The sequence below is a fragment of the Lissotriton vulgaris genome, unplaced genomic scaffold (assembly GCF_964263255.1).
Source record: "Lissotriton vulgaris unplaced genomic scaffold, aLisVul1.2 SCAFFOLD_1034, whole genome shotgun sequence".
Classification (NCBI taxonomy): domain Eukaryota; kingdom Metazoa; phylum Chordata; class Amphibia; order Caudata; family Salamandridae; genus Lissotriton; species Lissotriton vulgaris.
Genome location: NW_028251847.1, coordinates 25883 through 49858, shown reverse-complemented (window position 1 = coordinate 49858; position 23976 = coordinate 25883). Strand labels below are relative to the sequence as shown.

The 23976-nt window shown below is 45.9% G+C and overlaps 1 protein-coding gene across 1 annotated transcript in view; it reads left to right on the top strand.

The window, feature by feature from the left end:
* Nucleotides 1-12698, top strand: part of LOC147662747 (uncharacterized) — a 418861-nt gene extending 406163 nt beyond the window's left edge. Inside the window, 5 exon segments of the mRNA XM_086950928.1 lie at nucleotides 8234-8283; nucleotides 9102-9985; nucleotides 10235-11111; nucleotides 11281-11796; nucleotides 12621-12698. Of these exon segments, the coding sequence (XP_086807054.1) occupies nucleotides 8234-8283; nucleotides 9102-9985; nucleotides 10235-11111; nucleotides 11281-11796; nucleotides 12621-12698 (2405 nt within the window).
* The last annotated feature ends 11278 nt before the right edge of the window (nucleotides 12699-23976 follow it).

The following is a 23976-nucleotide window of genomic DNA, read 5'->3' as shown; positions in this document are numbered from 1 at the left end:
CATTGTTTGCGTCAGATTCTCCCAACGCCTGGCCAGTGTTATTGCATTGTTTACATCAGATTTTCCTTGTGCCTGGCCGGTGTTATTGCATTGTTTACATCAGATTTTCCTTGTGCCTGGACTGTGTTATTGCACTGTTTGTGTCAGATTCACCTAGTGCCTGGCCAGTGTTATTGCATTGTTTGCATCAGATTCTTCTAGTGCCTGGCCTGTGTTATTGCTTTGTTTGCGTCAGATTCTCCTCGTGCCTGGCCTATGTTATTAGCATTGTTTGTGTCAGATTCTCCCAACGCCTGGCCTGTGTTTTTGCATTGTTTACATCAAATTCCCCTCGTGCCAGGCCTGTGTGTTTGCATTGTTTACATCAGATTATCCTCGTGCCTGGCCTGTGTTATTGCATTGTTTACATCAGATTCTCCTAGTGTCTGGCCCGTGTTATTGCATTGTTTGCGTCAGATTCTCCCAACGCCTAGCCAGTGTTATTGCATTGTTTACATCAGATTTTCCTTGTGCCTGGCCTGTGTTATTGCATTGTTTACATTAGATTTTCCTTGTGCCTGGCCAGTGTTAACACCTTAGGTGCTGCGCACGTTCGGCGGCCGACGACACCACTACCTTCGTAGTGCTGCCGTCGGCTGTTGAACGTTCAAACTGCACCTGCGCAAGTCCAGCACTGGAGCCGGACGTTCCATAGCTGCTAAGGTGTTATTGCATTGTTTGCATCAGATTCTCCTAAAGCCTGGCCTGTGTTATTGCATTGTTTACATCAGATTTTCCCAACACCTGGCCTGTTATTGCATTGTTTACATCAGATTTTCCTTGTGCCTGGCCGGTGTTATTGCATTGTTTACATCAGATTTTCCTTGTGCCTGGACTGTGTCATTGCAGTGTTTGTGTCAGATTCACCTAGTGCCTGGCCAGTGTTATTGCATTGTTTGCATCAGATTCACATAGTGCCTGACATGTGCTATTGCATTGTTTGCATCAGATTCTCCTCGAGCTTGGCCTGTGTTATTGCTTTGTTTACATCAGATTTTCCTTGTGCCTGGCCTGTGTTATTGCATTGTTTACATCAGATTTTACTTGTGCATGGCCTGTGTTATTGCAGTGTTTGTGTCAGATTCACCTGGTGCCTGGCCAGTGCTATTGCATTGTTTGCATCAGATTCACCTTATGCCTGACCTGTGTTATTGCATTGTTTGCATCAGATTCTCCTTGTGCCTGGCCTGTGTTATTGCATTGTTTGCATTAGATTCACCTAGTGCCTGGCCTGTGTTATTGTATTGTTTGCATCAGATTCTCCTCTTGCCTGGCCTGTGTTATTGCATGTTTGCATCAGAATCTCCTAGTGCCTGGCCTGTGTTAATGCATGTTTGCATCAGAATCTCCTAGTGCCTGGCCTGTGTTAATGCATTGTTTGTTTGAGATTCTCCTAGTGCCTGGCCTGTGTTATTGCATTGTTTGCGTTAGATGCTCCTCGTGCCTGGCCTGTGTTATTAGCATTGTTTGCGTCAGATTCTCCCAACGCCTGGCCTGTGTTATTGCATTGTTTAAATCAGATTCTCCACGTGCCTGGTTTGTGTTAAGGCATTGTTTACATCAGATACTCCTTGTGCCTGGCCCGTGTTATTGCATTGTTTGCATCAAATTCTCCTCGAGCCTGGCCTGTGTTATTACATTGTTTACATCAGATTTTCCTTGTGCGTGGCCTGTGTTATTGCATTGTTTACATCAGATTTTACTTGTGCCTGGCCTGTGTTATTGGAGTGTTTGCATCAGATTCACCTAGTGCCTGGCGAGTGTTATTGCATTGTTTCCATCAGATTCACCTAGTGCCTGACCTGTGGTATTACATTGTTTGCATCAGATTCTCCTCAAGCCTTACCTGTGTTATTGCATTGTTTCCATCACATTCACCTAGTGCCTGACCCGTGTTAATGCATTGTTTGCATCAGATTCTCCTCGTGCCGGGCCTGTGTTATTGCATTGTTTGTGTGTGATTCTCCTCGTGCCAGGCCTGTGTGTTTGCATTGTTTACATCAGATTATCCTCGTGCCTGGCCTGTGTTATTGCATTGTTTACATCAGATTCTCCTAGTGTCTGGCCCGTGTTATTGCATTGTTTGCAGCAGATTCTCCCAACGCCTGGCCTGTGTGTTTGCATTGTTTACATCAGATTTTTCTTGTGCCTGGCCTGTATTATTGCATTGTTTACATCAGATTTTCCTTGTGCGTGGCCTGTGTTATTGCATTGTTTACATCAGATTCACTTAGTGCCTGGCCTGTGTTATTACATGGTTTACATCAGATTTTCCCAATGCCTGGCCTATGTTATAGCATTGTTTGCAGCAGATTCTCCAAACGCCTGGCCTGTGTTTTTGCATTGTTTACATCAGATTTTCCTTGTGCCTGGACTGTGTTATTGCATTGTTTGCATCAGATTCACCTAGTGCCTGGCCAGTGTTATTGCATTGTTTGCATCAGATTCACCTAGTGCCTGACCTGTGTTATTACATTGTTTACATCAGATTTTCCCAACGCCTGGCCTGTGTGTTTGCATTGTTTACATCAGATTTTCCTCGTGCCTGGCCTGTATTATTGCATTGTTTACATCAGATTTTCCTTGTGCGTGGCCTGTGTTATTGCATTGTTTACATCAGATTCACCTAGTGCCTGACCTGTGTTATTACATGGTTTACATCAGATTTTCCCAATGCCTGGCCTATGTTATTGCATTGTTTGCAGCAGATTCTCCCAACGCCTGGCCTGTGTGTTTGCATTGTTTACATCAGATTTTCCTTGTGCGTGGCCTGTATTATTCCATTGTTTGCATCAGATTCAACGAGTGCCTGACCTGTGTTATTACATTTTTTACATCAGATTTTCCCAACGCCTGGCCTATGTTATTGCATTGTTTACATCAGATTTTCCTTGATCCTGGCCTGTGTTATTGCATTGTTTGTGTCACATTTTTCTAGTACCTGGTCTGTTATTGCATTATATGCGCTGCTTTTGGTATGTTATTATTCTAATAGTTGCAGCTTTTCTAACAAACATGGTACCTTTTATCCCAATCTAGTGCATCTGACTGCAAGGACACTGCACTCCCCCTGCAGTATCAATCAATCAATCAATCAATCAATCATAACATTTGTATAGCGCGCTACTCACCCGGAGAGGTCTCAAGGCGCTGGGGGAGAGGGGTCCGTTACTGCTCGAAAAGCCAGGCCTTGAGTTGCTTCCTGAAGGAGAGGTGGTCCTGGGTTATCCGAAGGTGGATGGGGAGGGAGTTCCATATCTTGGCTGTCAGGTAGGAGAAGGATCTTCCTCCAGCGGTGGCTCTGTGGATGCGTGGGAAGGCGGAGAGGGCGAGGGTGGTCAACCGTAGCTGGCGGGTGGGAGCGTAGAGGGTCAGGCAGCTGTTGATGTACTTGGGGCCCAAGTCGTGGAGAGCCTTGTGTTCGTGGGTGAGGAGTATGAACGAGATCATCTTGCTGACGGGGAGCCAGTGCAGGTCTCTCAGGTGGCCGGAGATGTGGCTGTGTCGGGGGATGTCCAGGACGAGTGGTGCGGAGGCATTCTGGATGCGTTGGAGTCTTTTCTGAAGTTTGGCTGTGGTTCCGGCATATAGGGTGTTTCCCTAGTCCAGTCGGCTGGTGACGAGTGCCTGGGTGACCGTCTTCCTGGTTTCGGTGGGGATCCATCGGAAGATCTTTCGGAGCATGCGCAGGGTGTTGAAGCACGATGATGAGACGGCGTTGACTTGTCTGGTCACCGAGAGCGAGGAGTCCAGGATGAAGCCCAGGTTTCGTGCGTGGTCCGTTGGCTTGGGAGTGGTGCCCAGGGCAGCGGTCCACCAAGAGTCGTCCCAGGCGGAGGGCGATGATCCCAGGATGAGGACTTCCGTCTTGTCTGAGCTCATTTTCAGGCGGCTGTTCTTCATCCACTCAGCGACGTCTTTCATCCCTTCGTGTAGGCTGGTTCTGGCGGTGGCTGGGTCGTTGGTGAGGGAGAGGATCAGCTGGGTGTTGTCGGCGTAGGAGATGATGTTGAGGTTGTGTTGGCGTGCGATGGCTGCGAGGGGCCTCATGTAGACGTTGAAGAGGGTGGGGCTGAGCGATGATCCCTGTGGTACTTCGCAGATGACTTCGGTGGCCTCGGATCTGAACGGGGGGAGGCAGACTCTCTGGGTACTCCTGGCGAGGAACGAGATGATCCACTCCAGTGCCTTCTCTTGGATTCCGATGCTGCTGAGGCGTTGCACTAGGGTGCAGTGGCAGACAGTGTCGAATGCTGCGGAGAGGTCCAGGAGGGCCACTGTTTCCCCGTTGTCGAGCAGGGATCTGATGTCGTCAGTGGCCGCGATGAGGGCGGTCTCGGTGCTGTGGTTGGCTCGGAAGCCTGACTGCGAGTGGTCGAGGGATCCGTTCGTCTCGAGGAAGGTGGCGAGCTGTCTGTTGACGGTCTTCTCGATGACTTTGGCAGGAAAAGGGAGGAGCGAGATGGGGCAGAAGTTCTTGAGGTCGGAGAGGTCCGCTGTTGGTTTCTTCAGGAGGGTACTGATCTCGGCGTGCTTCCAGCTTTCCGGGAAGGTGGCGGTGTTGAAGGAGGCATTTATGATGTCCCGGAGTTGGGGTGCGATGATGGAGTCGGCCTTGTTGAAGACGTGGTATGGGTATGGGCAGGGGTCGGTTGGGGATCCGGAGTGGATGGTGTTCATCGTGCGGGTGGTGTCTTCGGTGCTGACCGGGGTCCAGGCGCAGAGGGTGGTGGTGGGGGGCATTGGTTCGGAGGTTGGGTGCGTGGTTGGTGCGCCGAAGCTGTTGTGTATTTCGGCGATCTTGCGGTGGAAGAACGAGGCTAGTGAGTCGCAGAGGTCTTGCGAGGGAGTGATGTTGTTGTTTCCGGCGCTGGAGTTGGAGAGCTCTTTGACGATGCTGAAGAGTTCCTTGCTGTTGAGGGCGTTGTTGTCAAGTCGTTCTTTGAATGCTGTCTTCTTGGTGGCGCGGATCAGCTGGTGGTGTTTGCGGGTGGCGTGCTTGAGGGCAGTCATGTTGTCTGTGGTCTGGTCATTGCGCCATGTTTTCTCGAGGATGCGGCAGTTCTTCTTGGAGTTCTTAAGTTCATCGGTAAACCAGGAGGCTTTCTTGCTACCGAGTCTGTTGGGAGGGGTCTTCAGAGGTGCGAGGTCGTCTGCGCTGTTGGTGATCCACTGTGTGAAGTTGTTGGCTGCTACGTTGGGGTTTGTTGTGCTGGCGGGAGGATTCTGGCCGAGGGAGGTGGTGAGCTGGTCGGTGGTGATCTTGTTCCAGTTCCTGCGAGGCACCTGTTACGGGTGGTGGTGGGTCGTGGTTCTCCTGAAGCTGAAGTGGACGCAGCTGTGGTCAGTCCATTGTAGTCCGGTGGAGTGGCTGAAGGAGATGTGCTTACTGGAGGAGAAGACTGGGTCAAGCATGTGGCCGGCGTAGTGGGTGGGGGTGTTTACCAGTTGCTTGAGACCGAGGTTGGCGAGGTTGTCCAGCAGGGCGGTGGTGTTGCTGTCCTTGTTGTTCTCCAGGTGGAAGTTGAGGTCCCCTAGGAGGATGTAGTCAGCGGAGGGGAGGGCGTGCAGGCTGATGAAGTCTCTGATGTCTTCGCTGAATTGTGTGCGCGGTCCCGGGGGCCTGTAGATAAGGGTGCCTCTGAGTGTGGTCTTGGGGTCGGTGTGAAGCAATCTACTTCCCATTTATGAAGCAACAGACAGCACAGCATGCCTGCCAGAGATGTCGTAGGGTCAGAAACAGTACATAAGTGAATAGGTATGATGCAAAAGTGTTGAGTAAGATTTTAAACGAAGAAGCTGCTGTGATAATGGCAAAACATCCATGTCAAAACATCAGCAGTAGGACAATGGTACATAGAACGATAATAGTAGATTTATTTACACTTCTGTGCGGTGCGTGTCACTTAATGTTATTTTCTTCCACTCTCATGCTATGGTTTTACAAAGCAACTCTGAGCTCACTGAGTGTGGAGCTTCCACGAATCCCAGAGACGGTAACAGAGAAGGTTGAAAGATCTGAGTCTTGATCCTGGCAGATGGACGGGTGATCCCTGAGGGGGTGTAGTTGGTCTGTGTGTTGCCACAGCTTTTCAGGGGGTGTAAGAAAATGTCAGCAATTTGTGGAGACCCCTCTTTTGGGTGAGAACCACCCAGCTTCATGCAATACGGACTTGAGAGTTTGTGCCTGCGCAGGATGAGTTACATTCTTATAGCAAAATGGAGGACCTTGTCCAAAGGGGATTGATGTTACCAAGGATTAACATCTTCAGTTATAACAGATAGTGAAAGTCCATTTACCTCGAGTTGCTTGAAAAGCTTTCTGCCCTCTGCTGGTGCAGGCAAGATGTTTAGTCTCTAGTTGACATTTGTCAGGGGATGTTCAGATACAGTGGTAGAATTAAACCTTGGAGCAGCACTTGTAGTGCTGACTCTTGGAGTCTTGTAGTGTGTGCTGGCTGCGGAAGAACTGTCTTCAAGTTCCATAGAGCTCAGAAAACCCAGACTGTCCGTCCTCTCAGAGCACGAGCTCTGTGGCTTGACCAGTTGAATGGCAATAAAGAAGATGAGGGGAGGAGCCAAGATGGCTGTATCACCTGTGGATAACTGACACCTCCTCCTGCTCTTCCAAATGCCCATCCGGTCACAAATGGCATCCTGGGCCCCAAAAGGACAATATCATGCCAGATGCCATGTAATGTTGGAAAAGGGGGGAAAAGAGTAATATGCACACATCTGCTGCGGGGATATGTCAGGTAAATTATTGGTTGTGCTGGATTCTCTATAAGTACTAAATGACTGATCTCGTTGAATATTAAATTATATGAATCAACGTTTGTCAGCGCTTATAATGTAAAGGATGGGGCTTACAGTTAACCTCTCGTTATGTTTCACACAAAAGCCCCGGAAGGAGCTGCATCTTACAGAACTTTATCTACTTTAGGAAGAACTAAAGACTTGCTTTTTAAAGTTGTCTTCCAGGGCCAGAACCAGGCTCTGTAAGCGGCACTAGTTTCAGGGAGATGGACAGATGTTATGGCGATAGGAAACCCCCCTCAACTCTCAATAATGTTCCAATCTTCCAGGTTAGAAGAAACCAGAAATGCTTGAACCAAGGGAGCTGTTGAAAGTGTCAAAGGTGACTTATGAAAAGCGAGTAAAGACAGGAGTTGGTATGTGAGATGATCTTAAGTGAATCGGAAAGAATGAGAAAAAGTGTGTAAATGGAGTTGCTTTTGTTGTATACTTCGTAAAGAGTTACTGGAAATTTTACAGCCCCGCCTGACCCTTCTCTTTTTCTACACTCTATTGTTGTTTAAATGAAATCTTGACCATATACGTCTATCTTAAGCTATACCTCAAGCACTTGTGTGCTCCGTGAGCGCCCTTACTTTGCTAAGTTACTCTGTAAACACTGGTAAATCACCTCCTTTTCAGACATTAATAAGATGTCACCTGATCAACAGAACTTTTAGTTAAATATCTGTGTTTGATGAAATATTCCTTGCTTAGTTTCAAAAGCGATAAAGCAGAAGGGGGAGATTTACTAAGATTTTGCACGGTTTGCATCACAAAAGTGGCACAATATGGCGCAAAATCTTTTTTCCTAATTTACTTTCCAGCGCTAAACTGGCTTAGCGCTGGAAATAACGTTAAAGTAATGTGACACTGCGCCTAGCATTGTTTCGCATTACTTTGTGCCATGGGGGCCTGCCAAGGGTGGTGCATGGGCGTTCCCGTGCAACCACAAAACTAGGTGCAAGGAAGGAGAAATGCTTTCCTTTCTCCTTCCTTTTCTGACTTTGCATGTGTGCTGCACTGTGCAACACGTATGCTAAATAGTAAAAGCGTTCCCTCGTGTCGAGTCATAGTAATTTGTACAGGAAGGGTGTCCTTCCTGTACAAAACCCATGCTGGACTCACAGACACGCACACCCTAGCGCTCTGGTGCTAAGGTGTGTGCATGGCGCAGGCCCTCTGTAATCAGTACCGGCGCAAGGGAAAGGGAAGGAGAGAGCCATATCTCTGAAAATGTGGTGCTCTCCTGCTCCCTCCCTGTCGCGCATCGCAGCCTGCATTGTGTGGAGATTTGGTAAATCTCCCCTGAAATGTCTTTTACAACCAGTTAAACATTGTGAATTCTCATTCCATTATATTTCAATTTAGTAATTTAAAATATCTTTACATCCAACAGAAATCAAGCCTTGGATGTGTGAAATGACCATCAATAATGAAGCGAATGCTGTAAATCTTCAATAATAGCAGAAATAATGAGCTACAGTATTCAGGAAAACATCAGCGCAGTTGGCGACAGAGGAACCTGCACACAAACTGACAGATCCCGGATCAAGCATCCAGGGCAAATCAGTGATTGTAAGAGTCTGAGCTGTGCACTTCCACGCCACAAGACGAAGTAATGACCTTGCTAAAATAAAGGCAACAACAATAACAAACCGCCTCCTGTATAAACAAGTGTCCAACACCAGCTTTGATCATGGGATCGGTATGATGTGATTACCGCAGTGCTCTGTTTTCTAAAATGATGACAAACCATCACTCCGTGCTCTAGGAGAATTGTAAACTCTTTCTGGCCAAACCACAGTAACCAGAGAAGAGCACAACAGAGCAGAGCCAGACAACTGACGGGTAAAGGAAAGAGGAGTTCTCGTATCTACAATACAACAGACTGTCCCGATTTTCACCGGCCAGAAGGAAGATACATATTTACCCGCAAGCGTGTATAGTCGTAATCCAATCTAAAGGCACAATCGCCTACAAAGACACCTTCTACATAATAGGAGTGTGGCAAATATTTGGTGGCTATCGCATTTTATTGTTAAAACAGAAATCAAACGTGCAAAATACTGCACACATATAAAGTGTGTGAGAAAAACACAAGTGCTTTATCAGCCATGTCGGCCCATCAGGAAATGCAGTCATGGGATGTAGACAAATATATACCCGACCCACAGACACTAACCAAGAAAGAAGAATCATACACATACAGCAAGAGCTTTAGTTTGGCATCACTACTCAAGCTTCATCAGCACACATACACAGGGGAAAAGCCATTCAAGTGCAGTGAATGTGTCAAGAGCTTTAGTAGGTTATCAGAACTGCAAATACACCAGCGAACACACACAGGGGAAAAGCCATTCAAGTGCATTGAATGTGGGAAGAGATTTAGTCAGTTATCAGTCCTAAAACGTCATCAGCTAACACACACGGGGGAAAAACCTTATAATTGTGATGAATGTGACAGTAGTTTTCGTGACTCTTCAGCATTAAGGGTTCATCAGCGAACTCACACAGGAGAAAAACCATTCAAGTGCAGTGAATGTGCAAAGTGCTTTAGTCGGTTATCACACCTTCAAATACATCAGCGAACACACACAGGGGAAAAACCATTCAAGTGCAGTGAATGTGCAAAGTGCTTTAGTCAGTTATCAGACCTTGAAAGACATCAGCGAACACACACAGGGGAAAAACCATTCAAGTGCAGTGAATGTGCAAAGTGCTTTAGTCACTTATCAAGCCTCCAACAACATCAGAGAACACACACAGGGGAAAAACCATTCAAGTGCACTGAATGTGCAAAGTCCTTTAGTCTATTATCACACCTTCAAGGACATCAGCGAACACACACAGGGGAAAAACCATTCAAGTGCAGTGAATGTTCAAAGTGCTTTAGTCGGTTATCACACCTTCAAAGACATCAGAGAACACACACAGGGGAAAAACCATTCAAGTGCACTGAATGTGCAAAGTGCTTTAGTCTGTTATCACACCTTCAAAGACATCAGCGAACACACACAGGGGAAAAACCATTCAAGTGCAGTGAATGTTCAAAGTGCTTTAGTCGGTTATCACACCTTCAAAGACATCAGCGAATACACACAGGGGAAAAACCATTCAAGTGCAATGAATGTGGGAAGAGATTTAGTCAGTTATCAGCCCGAAAACGTCATCAGCGAACACAAACGGGGGAAAAACCTTATTATTGTAGTGAATGTGACAGTAGTTTTCGTGGCTCTTCAGCATTAGGGGTTCATCAGCGAACTCACACAGGAGAAAAACTATTCAAGTGCAGTGAATTTGCAAAGTGCTTTAGTCGGTTATCACAACTTCAAAGACATCAACGAACACACACAAGGGAAAAACCATTCAAGTGCAATGAATGTGTAAAGAGCTTTAGTCAGTTATCAGACCTTAAAAGTCATAATCTAACACACACGGGGGAAAAACCATTCAAGTGCAGTGAATGTGCAAAGTGCTTTAGTCACTTATCAAGCCTCCAACAACATCAGAGAACACACACAGGGGAAAAACCATTCAAGTGCACTGAATGTGCAAAGTGCTTTAGTCTGTTATCACACCTTCAAGGACATCAGCGAACACACACAGGGGAAAAACCATTCAAGTGCAGTGAATGTTCAAAGTGCTTTAGTCGGTTATCACACCTTCAAAGACATCAGAGAACACACACAGGGGAAAAACCATTCAAGTGCACTGAATGTGCAAAGTGCTTTAGTCTGTTATCACACCTTCAAAGACATCAGCGAACACACACAGGGGAAAAACCATTCAAGTGCAGTGAATGTTCAAAGTGCTTTAGTCGGTTATCACACCTTCAAAGACATCAGCGAATACACACAGGGGAAAAACCATTCAAGTGCAATGAATGTGGGAAGAGCTTTAGTCAGATATCACACCGAAAACGTCATCAGCAAACACACACGGGGGAAAAACCTTATCATTGTAGTGAATGTGACAGTAGTTTTCGTGGCTCTTCAGCATTAGGGGTTCATCAGCGAACTCACACAGGAGAAAAACAATTCAAGTGCAGTGAATTTGCAAAGTGCTTTAGTCGGTTATCACACCTTCAAAGATATCAACGAACACACACAGGGGAAAAACCATTCAAGTGCAATGAATGTGTAAAGAGCTTTAGTCAGTTATCAGACCTTAAAAGTCATAATCTAACACACACAGGGGAAAAACCATTCAAGTGCAGTGAATGTGGGAAGAGCTTTAGCCAGCTATCAGACCTAAAAAGTCATCAGCGAACACACATGGGGGGAAAAACCTTATCATTGTAGTGAATATGACAGTAGTTTTCGCAACTCTTCAGCATTAAGGTATCATCAGCAAACACGCACAGGGAAAAACCCATTCAAGTGCAATGAGTGTGTAAAGTGCTTTAGTCAGTTATCAAACCTTCAACGTCATAATCGAACACACACAGGGGGAAAACCATTCAAGTGCAGTGAATGTCCAAAGTGCTTTAGTCGGTTATCACATCTTCAAAGACATCAGCGAATACACACAGGGGAAAAACCATTCAAGTGCAATGAATGTGGGAAGAGCTTTAGTCGGATATCACACCGAAAACGTCATCAGCAAACAAACACAGGGGGAAAACCATATAATTGTAGTGAATGTGACAGTAGTTTTCGTGGCTCTTCAGCATTAGGGGTTCATCAGCGAACTCACACAGGAGAAAAACAATTCAAGTGCAGTGAATTTGCAAAGTGCTTTAGTCGGTTATCACACCTTCAAAGACATCAACGAACACACACAGGGGAAAAACCATTCAAGTGCAGTGAATGTCCAAAGTGCTTTAGTCGGTTATCACATCTTCAAAGACATCAGCGAACACACACAGGGGGAAAACCATTCAAGTGCAGTGAATGCACAAAGTGCTTCAGTCTGTTATCACACCTTCGAAGACGTGCAGTGAATGTGCAAAGTGCTTTAGTCAGTTATCACACTTTGAAAGACATCAGCGAACACGCACAGGGGGAAAAGTATTCAAGTGTAATTAATGTGTAAAGAGCTTTAGTCAGTTATCAGACCTAAAAAGTTATCAGCGAACCTACACGGGGGAAAAACCCTATCATTGTAGTGAATGTGACAGTAGTTTTTGCAGCTCTTCAGCATTAAGGTATCATCAGCGAACACACTCAGTAGAAAACCCATTCAAGTGCAATGATCATGGGAAGAGCATTAGTCAATTATCAGACCTACAAAGACATCAGCGAACACACACAGGGGAAAAACAATATGATTGCTGTGAATGTTTGAAGAGCTTTAGTCAGTTATAAATCCTATGAAAACATCAACAAACACACACAGGGGGAAAGCCACTCAAGTGCAATGAATGTGGGAAGCGCTTCAGTAAGTCATCACACCTACAAAATCATCAGTGAACACACACAGGGGAAAAAACCATTCAACTGCAGTGAATGTGTGAAGAGCTTTAGTCGATTATCAAACCTCCAAACTTATCAGCGAATACACACAGGGGAAAACTATATTACTGCTGTGAACGTTTGAAGAGCTTTAGTCAGTTATCAACCCTACGAAAACATCAACAAACACACACAGGGGGAAAGCCACTCAAGTGCAATGAATGTGGGAAGAGCTTTAGTCGACGATTTGAGCTACAAAGTCATCAGCGAACACACAGGGGGAAAACATAGAAGGGCACTGAAAGTGAGAAGGGCTTTTGTCAATTTCCGATCCCACACTGCCCTCAGTGAATACACTCCTTCATTTAACTCACATGGAAACAATTCTAGAGCTGCAGAGATTCCGGAAAGAAGTTAAGAACATCAAAAAATAATATTGACCCATCTGAGGACATAGACAAGAGCTGAACTGTGCATTTATTGTGAGAGGAATGAATTACGGAAAAAGCTAAAATTCAAATTATGTAGGACATTGAAATACCAGGTGATAGATGACCCGAATAGCAGTAAAGAAGAAAAACAGATAACAATATTTGCAGAATTATAAACGTGTTTGTTTCCCGTGATTGTTCACTTCCGTACACACAGCAAAGTGACATTATGTACCAGGATACACATTGGGAGACAAGCACAATGTGGATTAAAAGAAAAGAAACATTGTTGATTTTTATTTGGTGAAGAAGAGATACAAAGAAAAACATTCAATCGCACCTGACCACACTACCTGTAAAAGCAACACTGAACAATACTGGGACTAACAGTTGTCTTTTCAGCTAACTTGTCAGATTAGTGATAGAACCTATAAACCCAACACACCCAGAGTGGACATGTTGTCAGGGCTCTGGAGATGGAAGCTTCATTGGTAAAATACATGTATTACTATTAACAAATGCCACTGCAGTATATGTAATGAAATAAGCACAGGTGTTCAAGAAATAACCTATTTTTTAGATATAAAAGAGCATATACCTTGTTTTTAGGTAACGTTTGCTGCATCTTTTACAAACTGTTTCGGTTGATGGATCAGCCCGTGCCTGGCGCCTTATTACTAAGTGCGACCCGTGGCTCCTCTCTGACTTGGCTCTCCCTATTCATTTTGTGACTTGCCAAACTCTACTTTTTACCAGAATTGAGCCATTGTAAGCAGTAGACTCTTTTTGAAGAATGTGGTGAAAAAGCGAAATCCCACATCAAAAGCATATATGTGCCAGGACAATCAGTTGGACTCCCAGCAACTCATCTTCCACACTTGATTGTCCCTTGTCCTCAAATGTTCTGAAGGATTTGTCATATGAATGCCAGAAGTGGCAGTGACATTCATGAAGCTAACGCTAACAAGAGTGTGTGGAAGATAGAGAGGTAGAGAGATCCAGAGAGCGAGAGAGACCAAGAAAGGGGGAGAAAAAGAGAGAAATGGGAGGGGGAACGGCATGTTATTTGTACTCACCTAAAAATAGAAGAAGCAGCCGAATACATGTCAATGTGTGACATCACCAGAGAAACAGTCTGAACACCTGTGAATTTATGTTTATTTTTAATACCTATAGACCCATGTCCTGCCAATAAACAGGGCACAAGTAAGGAAAATAGTGAAGGAGCGCATTATCATATGCAAATCACAGTGACGTCACATGTTGTGACATCACAAGCAGTGATGTCAGGCCCTTATAATAATTTTCACGTGAAAGGTTGACAGCCTGTTTTAAAAACAAGAAACATAAAATAATGTAAAAATAAGTTTTTGGTTTCAGTTTTTATACATCATGTGTTTTTCCCACTATTAGTTTGTAACTAAACTCGGAAATGACTGAAAGTGTAAATCTTTTTAAACAGATATGTGGAACTTGGAAATTAAATTTTTAAACAGTTTTTAGCGCATAAATAAAATGTGCTTTTAATTTGCGTTTGTTTTCTTGACCTTATTCTTTATCCAGGCTCTAAGCCCCAAAGTGTTTCACATTTACAATCTATTAAGCAATAGAAGGGCTAATTTTGTTACGTTCTCTGTTCCTCTCTTGCGCCACTCACACAAACACTCAGAGGCCTGTGTCTGAAGTGCTGGGGCACCAAGTAACAATTACCAGTCGCAGGCTAAGGAGTTAGGTGGAACTGAGTCCCGTTTCTAGACAATAGTGGGGGGACCCCTTCAAACTGTGGCTACCCCCGACTTGTGCCGTGCTGATAAAGTAATAGTGAATTTGAATACTTTAGGATGAATTGAAATGAGAGAAGAAGAGAGCGAGGGGCAGGATATATATTAAAGAAAATAAAAAAAGAGACACAAGACTTTACCCTGTTCTGTGTACTAGCACTTTACGTAAACAAGTTGTGCTGTGCGTTGTGAACAGGCTGTCACCCCCTTTGTATGTAAATGAGCTTCTACGACCAGACATCCCAGGCTCCCATCTCTTCTAGCGCGGATGATAATGTGAGCACTGTAAGGTAATCACAAACTAGGGCTATATTGAGAAACAATCGGCTTCCAGGTCACACAGCGGTGGTTATGTAGTTCTTTATTAGTTTTTTTTATTTACTTTAATTTGCAGCAATTCTGCAGGTTACTTTTTCTCAGTATTACACTTCAGGTCGCTCATAGCTCTCCATCAGTTAAACTTGAGGTTTGATGTAGGATTTGTTGTTTGTGTCCCTAGACCTTGTCCCAATCCCTTTGTCCTTAATTTGTCGGCATGGATTTTGTCCACACACTGGTCTAGGATGGACCTTCTCAAGGTAGAACTCGCTGTAATAGGAATAACAAATCATACATATATGACATTGTTTGTAAACAAATATGTGCCTTTCAGTTATTAGGCATCACCAGACTCACATCTACACATGTAATTGAGCGCCACACTAAAGTGACTCCTCCCTGTATAAGTATGTGCCATCAGTAATCGGGCTGATGGTTCCGCTGATGCGCACAACAAATAAAGTTTCAGGGACTGTACGCATTGGCCTAAATTTTAATTGCTGAAGTTTCACGCAGTTTCGCTGATGCGCCAGCTTATAAGGTTTGTGGATATTGAGCACTGTAAGCAGATCACTGAAGTTCACCCTTAAGTAGTAACTAGGTCAAAACATAGTATTTACATCATACAAAATGTCACTGCCCCTCCCTTCTTGTGGACATCTCCAGGAGTTCCTCCTCTCTCGTGGCTGAAGTGAAAGAAGGTTTTCACACATTATGCTCGTGTCTCTGGCATTTCCTTAAGCATTTCCTTAAGCGCAGAGAGGAAAGCCTCATTGTTAATGCATTGTTTAAGCTCTGAGGGACAAGAATTGTTTGAGCACCTTCCTGAACTCTCTCATAGTGACTCTGCCACTGTTAATGAATACGAGATCTGCTTCAAAAAGTTGGGTTTGCACCACCTCCCCAAAGTGAGTACTGTCCTTGAACGATATCACTTTGGGAGAAGGATGCAAAGGCAGATTGAGTCAGTCGAACAGTACCTGACTACCTTGTGCAAATTGGCTTCCACATGCAATTTTGGTGCAGCTTAGAGGAGCGGTCAAGAGATCAGTTCATGTTGGGATGCGCCCTCGACAAAACGAGAGACGCCCTGTGGTAAAAAGAAAAGCAAGAAGTGCTGACCATAGCCAAAAGTTACTAGAATTCAAGAGCGTGTGTTGATATTATATGCAAAGACAGTTCAGGTGAAAAAAGGAGAACATTGATATCAAAGTGCTGGTGGATAGATTCGTTGAACCAAAATTGAGCACCACTTCAAAGCCCTTTAACACAAAGACTTTTCAGGTGAAGTGCTTTAGGTGTGGCAACCCTGGCCATATGGCCAACTTTAAAGACCGCCAAGGCTGGAAGTCATGGAAGTTGAACTTTATGAAGAAGAATTGGAAGGAATCAATATTCTCCCAGTCACAGAGAATGCTAGTGATGGCCCTCAGGAGCTAGTTTTGATCAATGATGCTCCAATGAGCATGCTCTTCGACTCTGTGGCCAAGATAACTCTAGTCCAAAAACATTTTATGAGGGTAATCTGCTGGGCAAAGTCACCCTGTTGAAGCCAGACATTAGACCAATAGGTTAAGGTGGGGTGACTATTGAGTTGCCGGGTTACTTCTGGGGCACAATTGACTTCAAAGGGAGAGTCGAGCCTGGTAAAATCTATGTCATGATGAAAGGGGATTCGCTCATAAGTTGGTTCCATCAGCATGATCTACATATCTGCCATGATCACAATGAGATCTGTCTGCGTAAAAGAATTACCACCAGTTAGGGTTGTTAGTAATGCTAATCGAGATTGGATCAAGGAATTCCCTGAGGTCTTTGCTGGTGAGCTGGGTGTGTCTTAAAAACTATGTACATCGTAAAAAGGTCAAATCTAATGCTGTTCCAAAAACAGCTAAGGTTAGGAATGCACCTCTGTTAGTAAGGGAGAGCATGAAAGTTGAATTAGACAATCTCTTAGCCAAGTGCATCATTCAAGAAGTTGAAGCAACGGAGTGGGTCTCTCCTGTTGTTATGGCCCGCAAGCCAATGGGGAGGTCAGGCTCTGTGTCGGCTCGAGGGAGCTCAACAAAGCAGTTATTGTTGGTCATTACCCTTTACCCAACATAACTAAAATGCTGGATTCTCTTGAGGGGGCAATGCATTTTTCATCCTTGGACTTGACCTCCGCCTATCACCAGGCCGGGCTTCAATCACTCAATCAATCAATCAATCAATCATAGCATTTGTAAAGCACACTACATATCCATGATGGTCTCAAGGCGCTAGGGTGTGGGGGGCGGGGGGGTGCTGCTACTGTTTCGAAGAGCCAGGTCTTGAGGAGTCTCCTGAAGTTTAGAAGGTCTTCGGTCTGCCGTAGGCGGATGGGGAGGGTGTTCCACATCTTTGCGGCTAAGTGGGAGAATGATCTCTCGCCCGGCGGTCATTCTTCGAATGCAGGGGACGGTGACGAGGGCGTGGTCTGCGGAACAGAGCTGGCGGGCGGGATTGTAGAGGTTAAGTCGCCTGTTGGGGTACGCTGGTCCAGTGTCGTGGAGTGTCTTGTGTGCGTGGGTGAGGAGCTTGAAGGGTATCCTCTTGTTGATGGGGAGCCAGTGCAGGTCTTTCAGGTGGGGTGTGATGTGGCTTAGGCGGGAGATGTCAAGGATCAGGCATGCTGAGGCGTTCTGGATGCATTGGAGTCATTTCAGGAGTTTGGCTGGGGCTCCTGCGTAGAGTGCATTGCCGTAGTTCAGTCTGCTGCTGACGAGGGCTTGGGTGACCGTCCTTCTAGTTTCGGTGTGGATCCACTTTAAGATCCTGCAAAGCATGCGCAGAGCGTTGAAGCAGGTGGAGGAGACGGCGTTGACCTGCTTTTTCACGGAGAGTGTGGAGTCGAGGATGACCCCTAGGTTTTGTGCGTGGTTGGTGGGTGTAGGGGGTGATCCTACTGCCGTCGGCCACCAGGAGTCGTTCCAGGCCGAGGGGGTGGAGCCGAGGATGAGGACTTCAGTCTTGTCCGAGTTCAGCTTCAGTCGGCTGTTCCTCATCTAGTCGGCGATGGCCTTCATTCCTTTGTGGAGGTTGGTTTTGGCGGTGTGGGGGCCCTTGGTGAGCAAGAGGATCAGCTGGGTGTCGTCGGCATAGGAGATGATGTTTAGGTCGTGCTGTTAGGCGACGTGGGCGAGTGATGCCATGTAGACGTTGAACAACGTTGGGCTGAGAGATAAGCCTTGGGGTACGCTGCAGATGATCTCAGTGGCTTCGAAGCAGAAGGGGGAGGCTTACGCTCTGGGTTCTCCCGGAGAGGAAGGAGGTGGTCCAGTCCAGCCCCTTCTCTTGGATTCCGGCATTGTGGAGGCGTGCTCTTAGTGTGCGGTGGCAGACTGTGTCGAAAGCGGCTGACAGGTCCATGAGGAAGAGGGCCGCGGTTTCTCAGTTGTCGAGCATATTCCTGTTGTCGTTGGTGGCGGCGATAAGGGCAGTTTCGGTGCTGTGGTTGCTGCAGAACCCTGACTGGGATGGGTCCAGGATGTTGTTCTCTTCAAGGAAGCTGGTTAGTTTTATGTTGACAGCCTTTTTGATGACCTTCTCCGGGAACGGGAGCAGGAAGATGGGCCGGAAGTTCTTGAGGTCCTTGGGGTCCGCCTTGGGTTTCTTCAGTAAGGCGTTGATCTCTGCGTGCTTCCAGCTCTCCGGGAAGGTCGCTGTCTCGAAGGAGATGTTGATGGTTTTCCAGAGGTGGGGAGCGATTGTGCTGCTGGCTTTGTTGTAGATGTGGTGTGGGCAGGGGTCTTCCGGGGATCCGGAGTGGACGGTGTTCATGATCTTGATGGTGTCTTTGTCGTTGATGTTGTCTAGGCGCACATGCGGTTGATACGGGTGGTGGTCATGGGAGCGTGGTGTTGGCTGTTGCCGGGGTGGTGATGGCGTCGAACATGTTGTGGATGTCTTCATTCCTCTTCAGAACAACCAGAACATTCACTCCTCTTCCCAGTACCGTACCTCCTGTGTAAAACCCTTTGGTACCTTTAGATTTCTGAGAATGCCTTTCGGACTCATTTCTGCAGCCTCAGTTTTTTAGAGGGCGATGGAGGACATTCTTGGAAGCCTTCAGGGTGTCAAGGTGTACGAAGATGATGTGCTCATCTTTGTTGTGGATCTTGAGGAGCATGATGGGAGGCTGAGGTCAGTATTGAAGAAGTTACGCAATGCTGACCTCACCCTTAGGGCTGATCAGTGCAAATTTGATGTCAAAGAATTAGAGTACCTAGGACATTTTGTGTCCGCTGCATGCATCAAACCCAAAGATTCATTGGTAAACACCCTTTGTAATTTGCGCACCCCTTTAAACAAAGAAGAGTTTGTAAAGTTTCTGGGCATTGCTGAATGTTATCACAAATTTGTTCTGAACTTTGCAGTGAAACCTCTTGTTTGAGGACTCACCTCCATTTGTTAGGTCCCGGGGCTGTGAGAAAGAGTTTGAGTGCATTAAGAAACATCTGAATGAAACACCTTGTCTAGGAAGTTTTGACCCCACAAAGGTATCTTATCTCATGACTGATGCCAGCTCAAACGAGTTAGGGGCAGTTCTTTTGCAGAAGGTTGATATGGAGGATGAAATTATTCTTTTCGTCTCTAGGCCCTTGAGGGGTGCTGAATGCAACTCTTCTGTTGAGTGTGAAACAACAGATGATGTTGACTGGTTTAGAGGTGAAGAACTGGAGGAAGAAATTAATGTGTGTGTGATTATTGAAGGGTTGATTTCCGAGAGAGAGTGGAGGGAACATCACATGATCGATTTAGACTTGCAGAAAGTCCTAACCATGGTCACGGGTGGCTGGTGTGAGAAGAAGGACTGTGAAGAGGTCCTCGAAGGCTTTTAGCGAGTTAGGGAAGATCTGACGGTGGAGGGTGGTCTCCTCATGCATGGTAGTAAGTTGGTTGCAACCCTTGAAGTAAGGGATAAGCTAGAAAAGACTGCTCACACCTCGCACATGGGCATTGCCAATACAAAGTAAAGGATCAGGGAAGCATATTGGTGGGCTGCCATGGATATACATGTAGAGAGGTTGGTGCGTGAATGTGCGTGTTGTGACAGGATATTGAAGTCCAGGACACAACCCAGGGTGTTTAGGGAACAGGCTACTGGTCCTTTTAGTCTTAAAATCCCTATTTGCGTAATGCTTCCTGTCACATGATGTCAAAAGTATGTTAGGTTAGCATTGCGAGGCTAAATAGATACAATTTGCATTACATGTTGTACAACCCACTGAGCAATCTGAGTAATGAGTAGGCCCCTATGTATACTTGTGACTTCATTTGCTTTTGCAGTTCCTATTAGGTTGCTTTAACTAGGCCCGAAGGAGGCCGCAAAATGTTCAGGTCGCTTGCCTCAGCAGAATACTGCTTTTCGTTATTATTTTCTGCCTGCCTTTCCAAGGCCACTTTCTAATGTACTGAACAATAAGCCATTCTGTGTGTAATGTTTATCTGTCGGGAGGTTTCTGCTCCCAGGTTAAGGAGATGCTGATACCCAGCACCATGGCCTTGAACCCCTGATAGTGCGCCCATCTGGCAAGGTGTTAGCTCATCCTACTGTGCCCACATTGTTCCCTGTTTAGCCTGAGCTGTTAGTTTTCTATTGTGGGCGTGGTTGGGGGTTTCTTGGAGGGATAATTGTGCATTACTGACCGTTAGGGGTCAGTCCCTTGGGGAACACCACAGGGTGTGGGTCAGACTGGGCTCGCTCTGCAGAGATATACTAATAAAGTACGTTTGCATTCTCCTCTGTCTGACCGACTCTTCATTTGGGAAGGCATAGTAGGTGGTAATGTATATAACCTGTGGGGCCCTTAGTGGCCCTGTCCTTCAGTTGATGGCCGAACAGGGACCCCACAAATATGTGGCCCCTCACCCATCAGCTGGTGGCAGGGGCCGGGGTGATGTCTGGTCGGTTGGGCGGATTGTGGCCCCACATCTGAAGACCTAGTTTGGTTCTAGCAGCTGTCCCGCCCTTCAGATCGGGCGGATCCGCGGCTAGTGGTCGCCAGATGGGATCCTGAGAAGGCGAACCCTGGATTTGACTGTTTGGTCCGGAGAGTCATCAGTGGAGAATAATTTGCCTCACTCTGAGTGCACCAGGTGAGTGGTTTGGTTCTTTGGTTCTTTGTCCTTTGAATCTTTGTAAGTGGTGCCACATTTGAATGACACTGGCCTGTGGGCAGTGCCTGGTAACGGTCTTCGGACCGTCTTGAACGACACCAGCCGACGGGCTGAGTGCCTTGAACGGCAGTATGTTAATGACCCAAAGGTGTGATGATAGTGTCCGAAAGTGACCTGTTCTGGCATGGAGAGTTTATTTTTTAACGCTGTTTGCTTGCGTGGAAGTGTTTGTAACATATCGCTCATTAGTAACGGAATTTTGCAGTGTCTTAAACTTGGTCGTTCTGCGGACCCTTGAGGGACACAGAGTGCTTGTGAGTGGTCTACTGGGCCAAGTGGTAATTGGCTTCTTGAAAAGGTCTGGGACCATTTGCAGACAATCTGCCAGGTTAACTGGGCATTCGATCCGCGCTTGAAAAGGTCTGGGTTAGAACCTGTCCTCTTGAACTTGGAATAGTCTTTGGATTGTGGAGTATGGTTTTTGAACAGTGTGGGTCTTTTTAAAGTGGTGATGCCTTGTTTTAGTAAATGTATGTGTTTTTTATGCCAATGCTGTTTTTCTGATGCCGATTGGAAGAGAGCCAGCCTGCACCTCCGGAGGGTACCCCAAATTTTGACATATACGTTAAGCATGGTATTGTCCTTAATATGTTTAGCACACTGTGGCATAAGTATACAAGGGACAATGACAACCTGCAATGGCCACTTACTGGCTTGTTGGATGAACAAAAGTTGGTTTTACTTGCAAGATAAATTGTTTGCTAAGAAAAGCAGGCAGTCAATGTTTGATTCGGTAAGTGTGTGGCAGAAGGAAGCAAAACAAAAATGTATGAGAGCAGAAAAGGAGGAAAGGAAGTGACAGTCGCAAACAATTCTGCAGAAAGCAGTGGCATATGATAGAGGGAAGATAAAGTAAGGAATAGAATGTGCCGACAGGAAGTTTTGATTGCAGACCGAAAATTTTTATGTTACTATGGAAGAAAAGGACGATTTTCTTGCAGAAGTATTGGAAACTTGTCCGCCACCCCTTATGCCCCTGAACGGATATATCCAATAGTGTAGACATCTTCGTCTGCAACCTCTGGGTCTGCCCCCTCTGGCTCCTCTGTACCTAGCTCTGTTGCGTCAGCTCCGAGTGCGCTCGCCCTCTCTCCACCTTGTCACGCGGGTGGGGCCGGAGCAGTCGGTTCTCTTGTTTTGCCCACTATCTTGTCTGATGATGCGGCCTTGGCCACTACTGTCCCTTTCACCCCTGTAGTGCTATCCCCTCATGCCATGGTAGCAGTCTTCGCATCTGCTCTTTCTTCTCTGAATTTGACACCCCATACATTGCTGAATGTGGATACGCCTGTGCGTGGAAGGTTTGAGGGGAATTGGACAGCAGCACGTGATCGTACAGAGAAGGTGTTGGTGCGTTCTGCTGTGGGTACTGAAGAAAAGACGGTGGCGAATCAAGCGGCCCTGTTTGGTCGGAATGCGATTTATACTGTGGAAGACGTGTGGAGTGTGATGAAAGATTATGAGCCTTTTTTGCAGCAACTGGCTCTTAAGCACATGTCGACCACATTGCTATCATTCATCCCGAAGTACCCGAGCTGAGTGATTCCACGAACACAGTAATTAGACAGCGGGTGAACGCTTGCTTTCAATAACAATGGATATATACTCCTTCGAAGAGGAATGAGGTCCTATCCTTAAAGAGCCAGTTGCCTGATTCTAGCCTCCTCCACAATAATGACGTTAGCTGACACAGAGTTGTTTTTTAGACTGTTGGTACTGGTAGATACCTGGCAACAGGTACATACGCAGGATCATGCGGTAGAGCTTGGGGGGGCATGGGACGAAATAAAGGTGTGGGACAAGGAGTGCAAGCCCGGTGACAAGCCAGAAACAGAGTTGATGGCATTGCAGGGCAGGACAGGGCAGGATTATAACGTACATGCACTCCCTTATCCCGCTGAGGAAGGTGGACTGGAATATGTTGACTGCATGTCATCAGAAAAAGGATGAGAGCATATCCGATTACTTTAATAGGTTTCAGGGGGTGTTCATGGATTTTAGTGGGTAGGACCTGTCTTTAGAGGGTGACGTTCGGGTTGTTTGTTAACAGGTTTGTCACTAATTTACTTCCTGAAATTGTAACACTGTTGCAGGCCCCGGAGAGTACTTGAACAACAGCACCCCCGTCTGTAATTTTGAGAATAGCCCAGTATTATGAATGTAGGGGCATATTATCAAGGCAGGCGATAAAATTAGAGAACTAAAGCGGCGATAATGGGCTTGATAATATGCTCTATGGAATTCCAATTGAAGCTCATGTTAGATGTCCTTCACATCTAACATGGGGTTCAATTGGAATTCCATAGAGCATATTATCAAGCCAATTATCGCCGCTTTAGCAGCAATTTTCAGCCTCTAAATCGCCGATAATTATATTGCCTGTCTTGATATTATGCCCCATAGACAGACCACCCAGGATATAGCGGCATGGATTAGCAAATTTAGCTGCACAAAAATAGAAATTTAGCGGCATTTTATTTTGCAGTTTTTGCTACGACAAACACAGATATCTTCGTTTTTGAGTTATTTAACAACATGAAGCTATGTGTATTTGGTTTATTTACAATATTGGCACTTTGTTTGACTTCAAGGCTACATATAGGACATAAACATGTTAATGAATAAATGCCCATGGGACATGTATGCTTGTCGTATTACTCTTGCAGTTCTTCAGAGCAGTCCAAATCAAGCCCAATATTGTGCTGCTGACTATAATGCAAAAACAATAATGCCCGGATGGATTGCTCTGAGAGGGACCGTTCTCTAGCTGACAAAATAATTTTGTAGATGCTGTTGCTTCTTTCAGCATCTGCAGAACTGGTCACACAGTCCTTGTACACAGCTGCAAGCTGTGAAAGGACTGGAATGCGGTCAGCCATCCCACGCCAAAAGAGGTCAGTGTCAATCACGCCAGAAACAGATGCCTGTACTGCTTCTGGGCCTACATGTTCAAAGTAGAGGCAAAGCTCCTTATCGGGAACTTCGCTGTAACCAGGGATGTCAGAATATGTACTC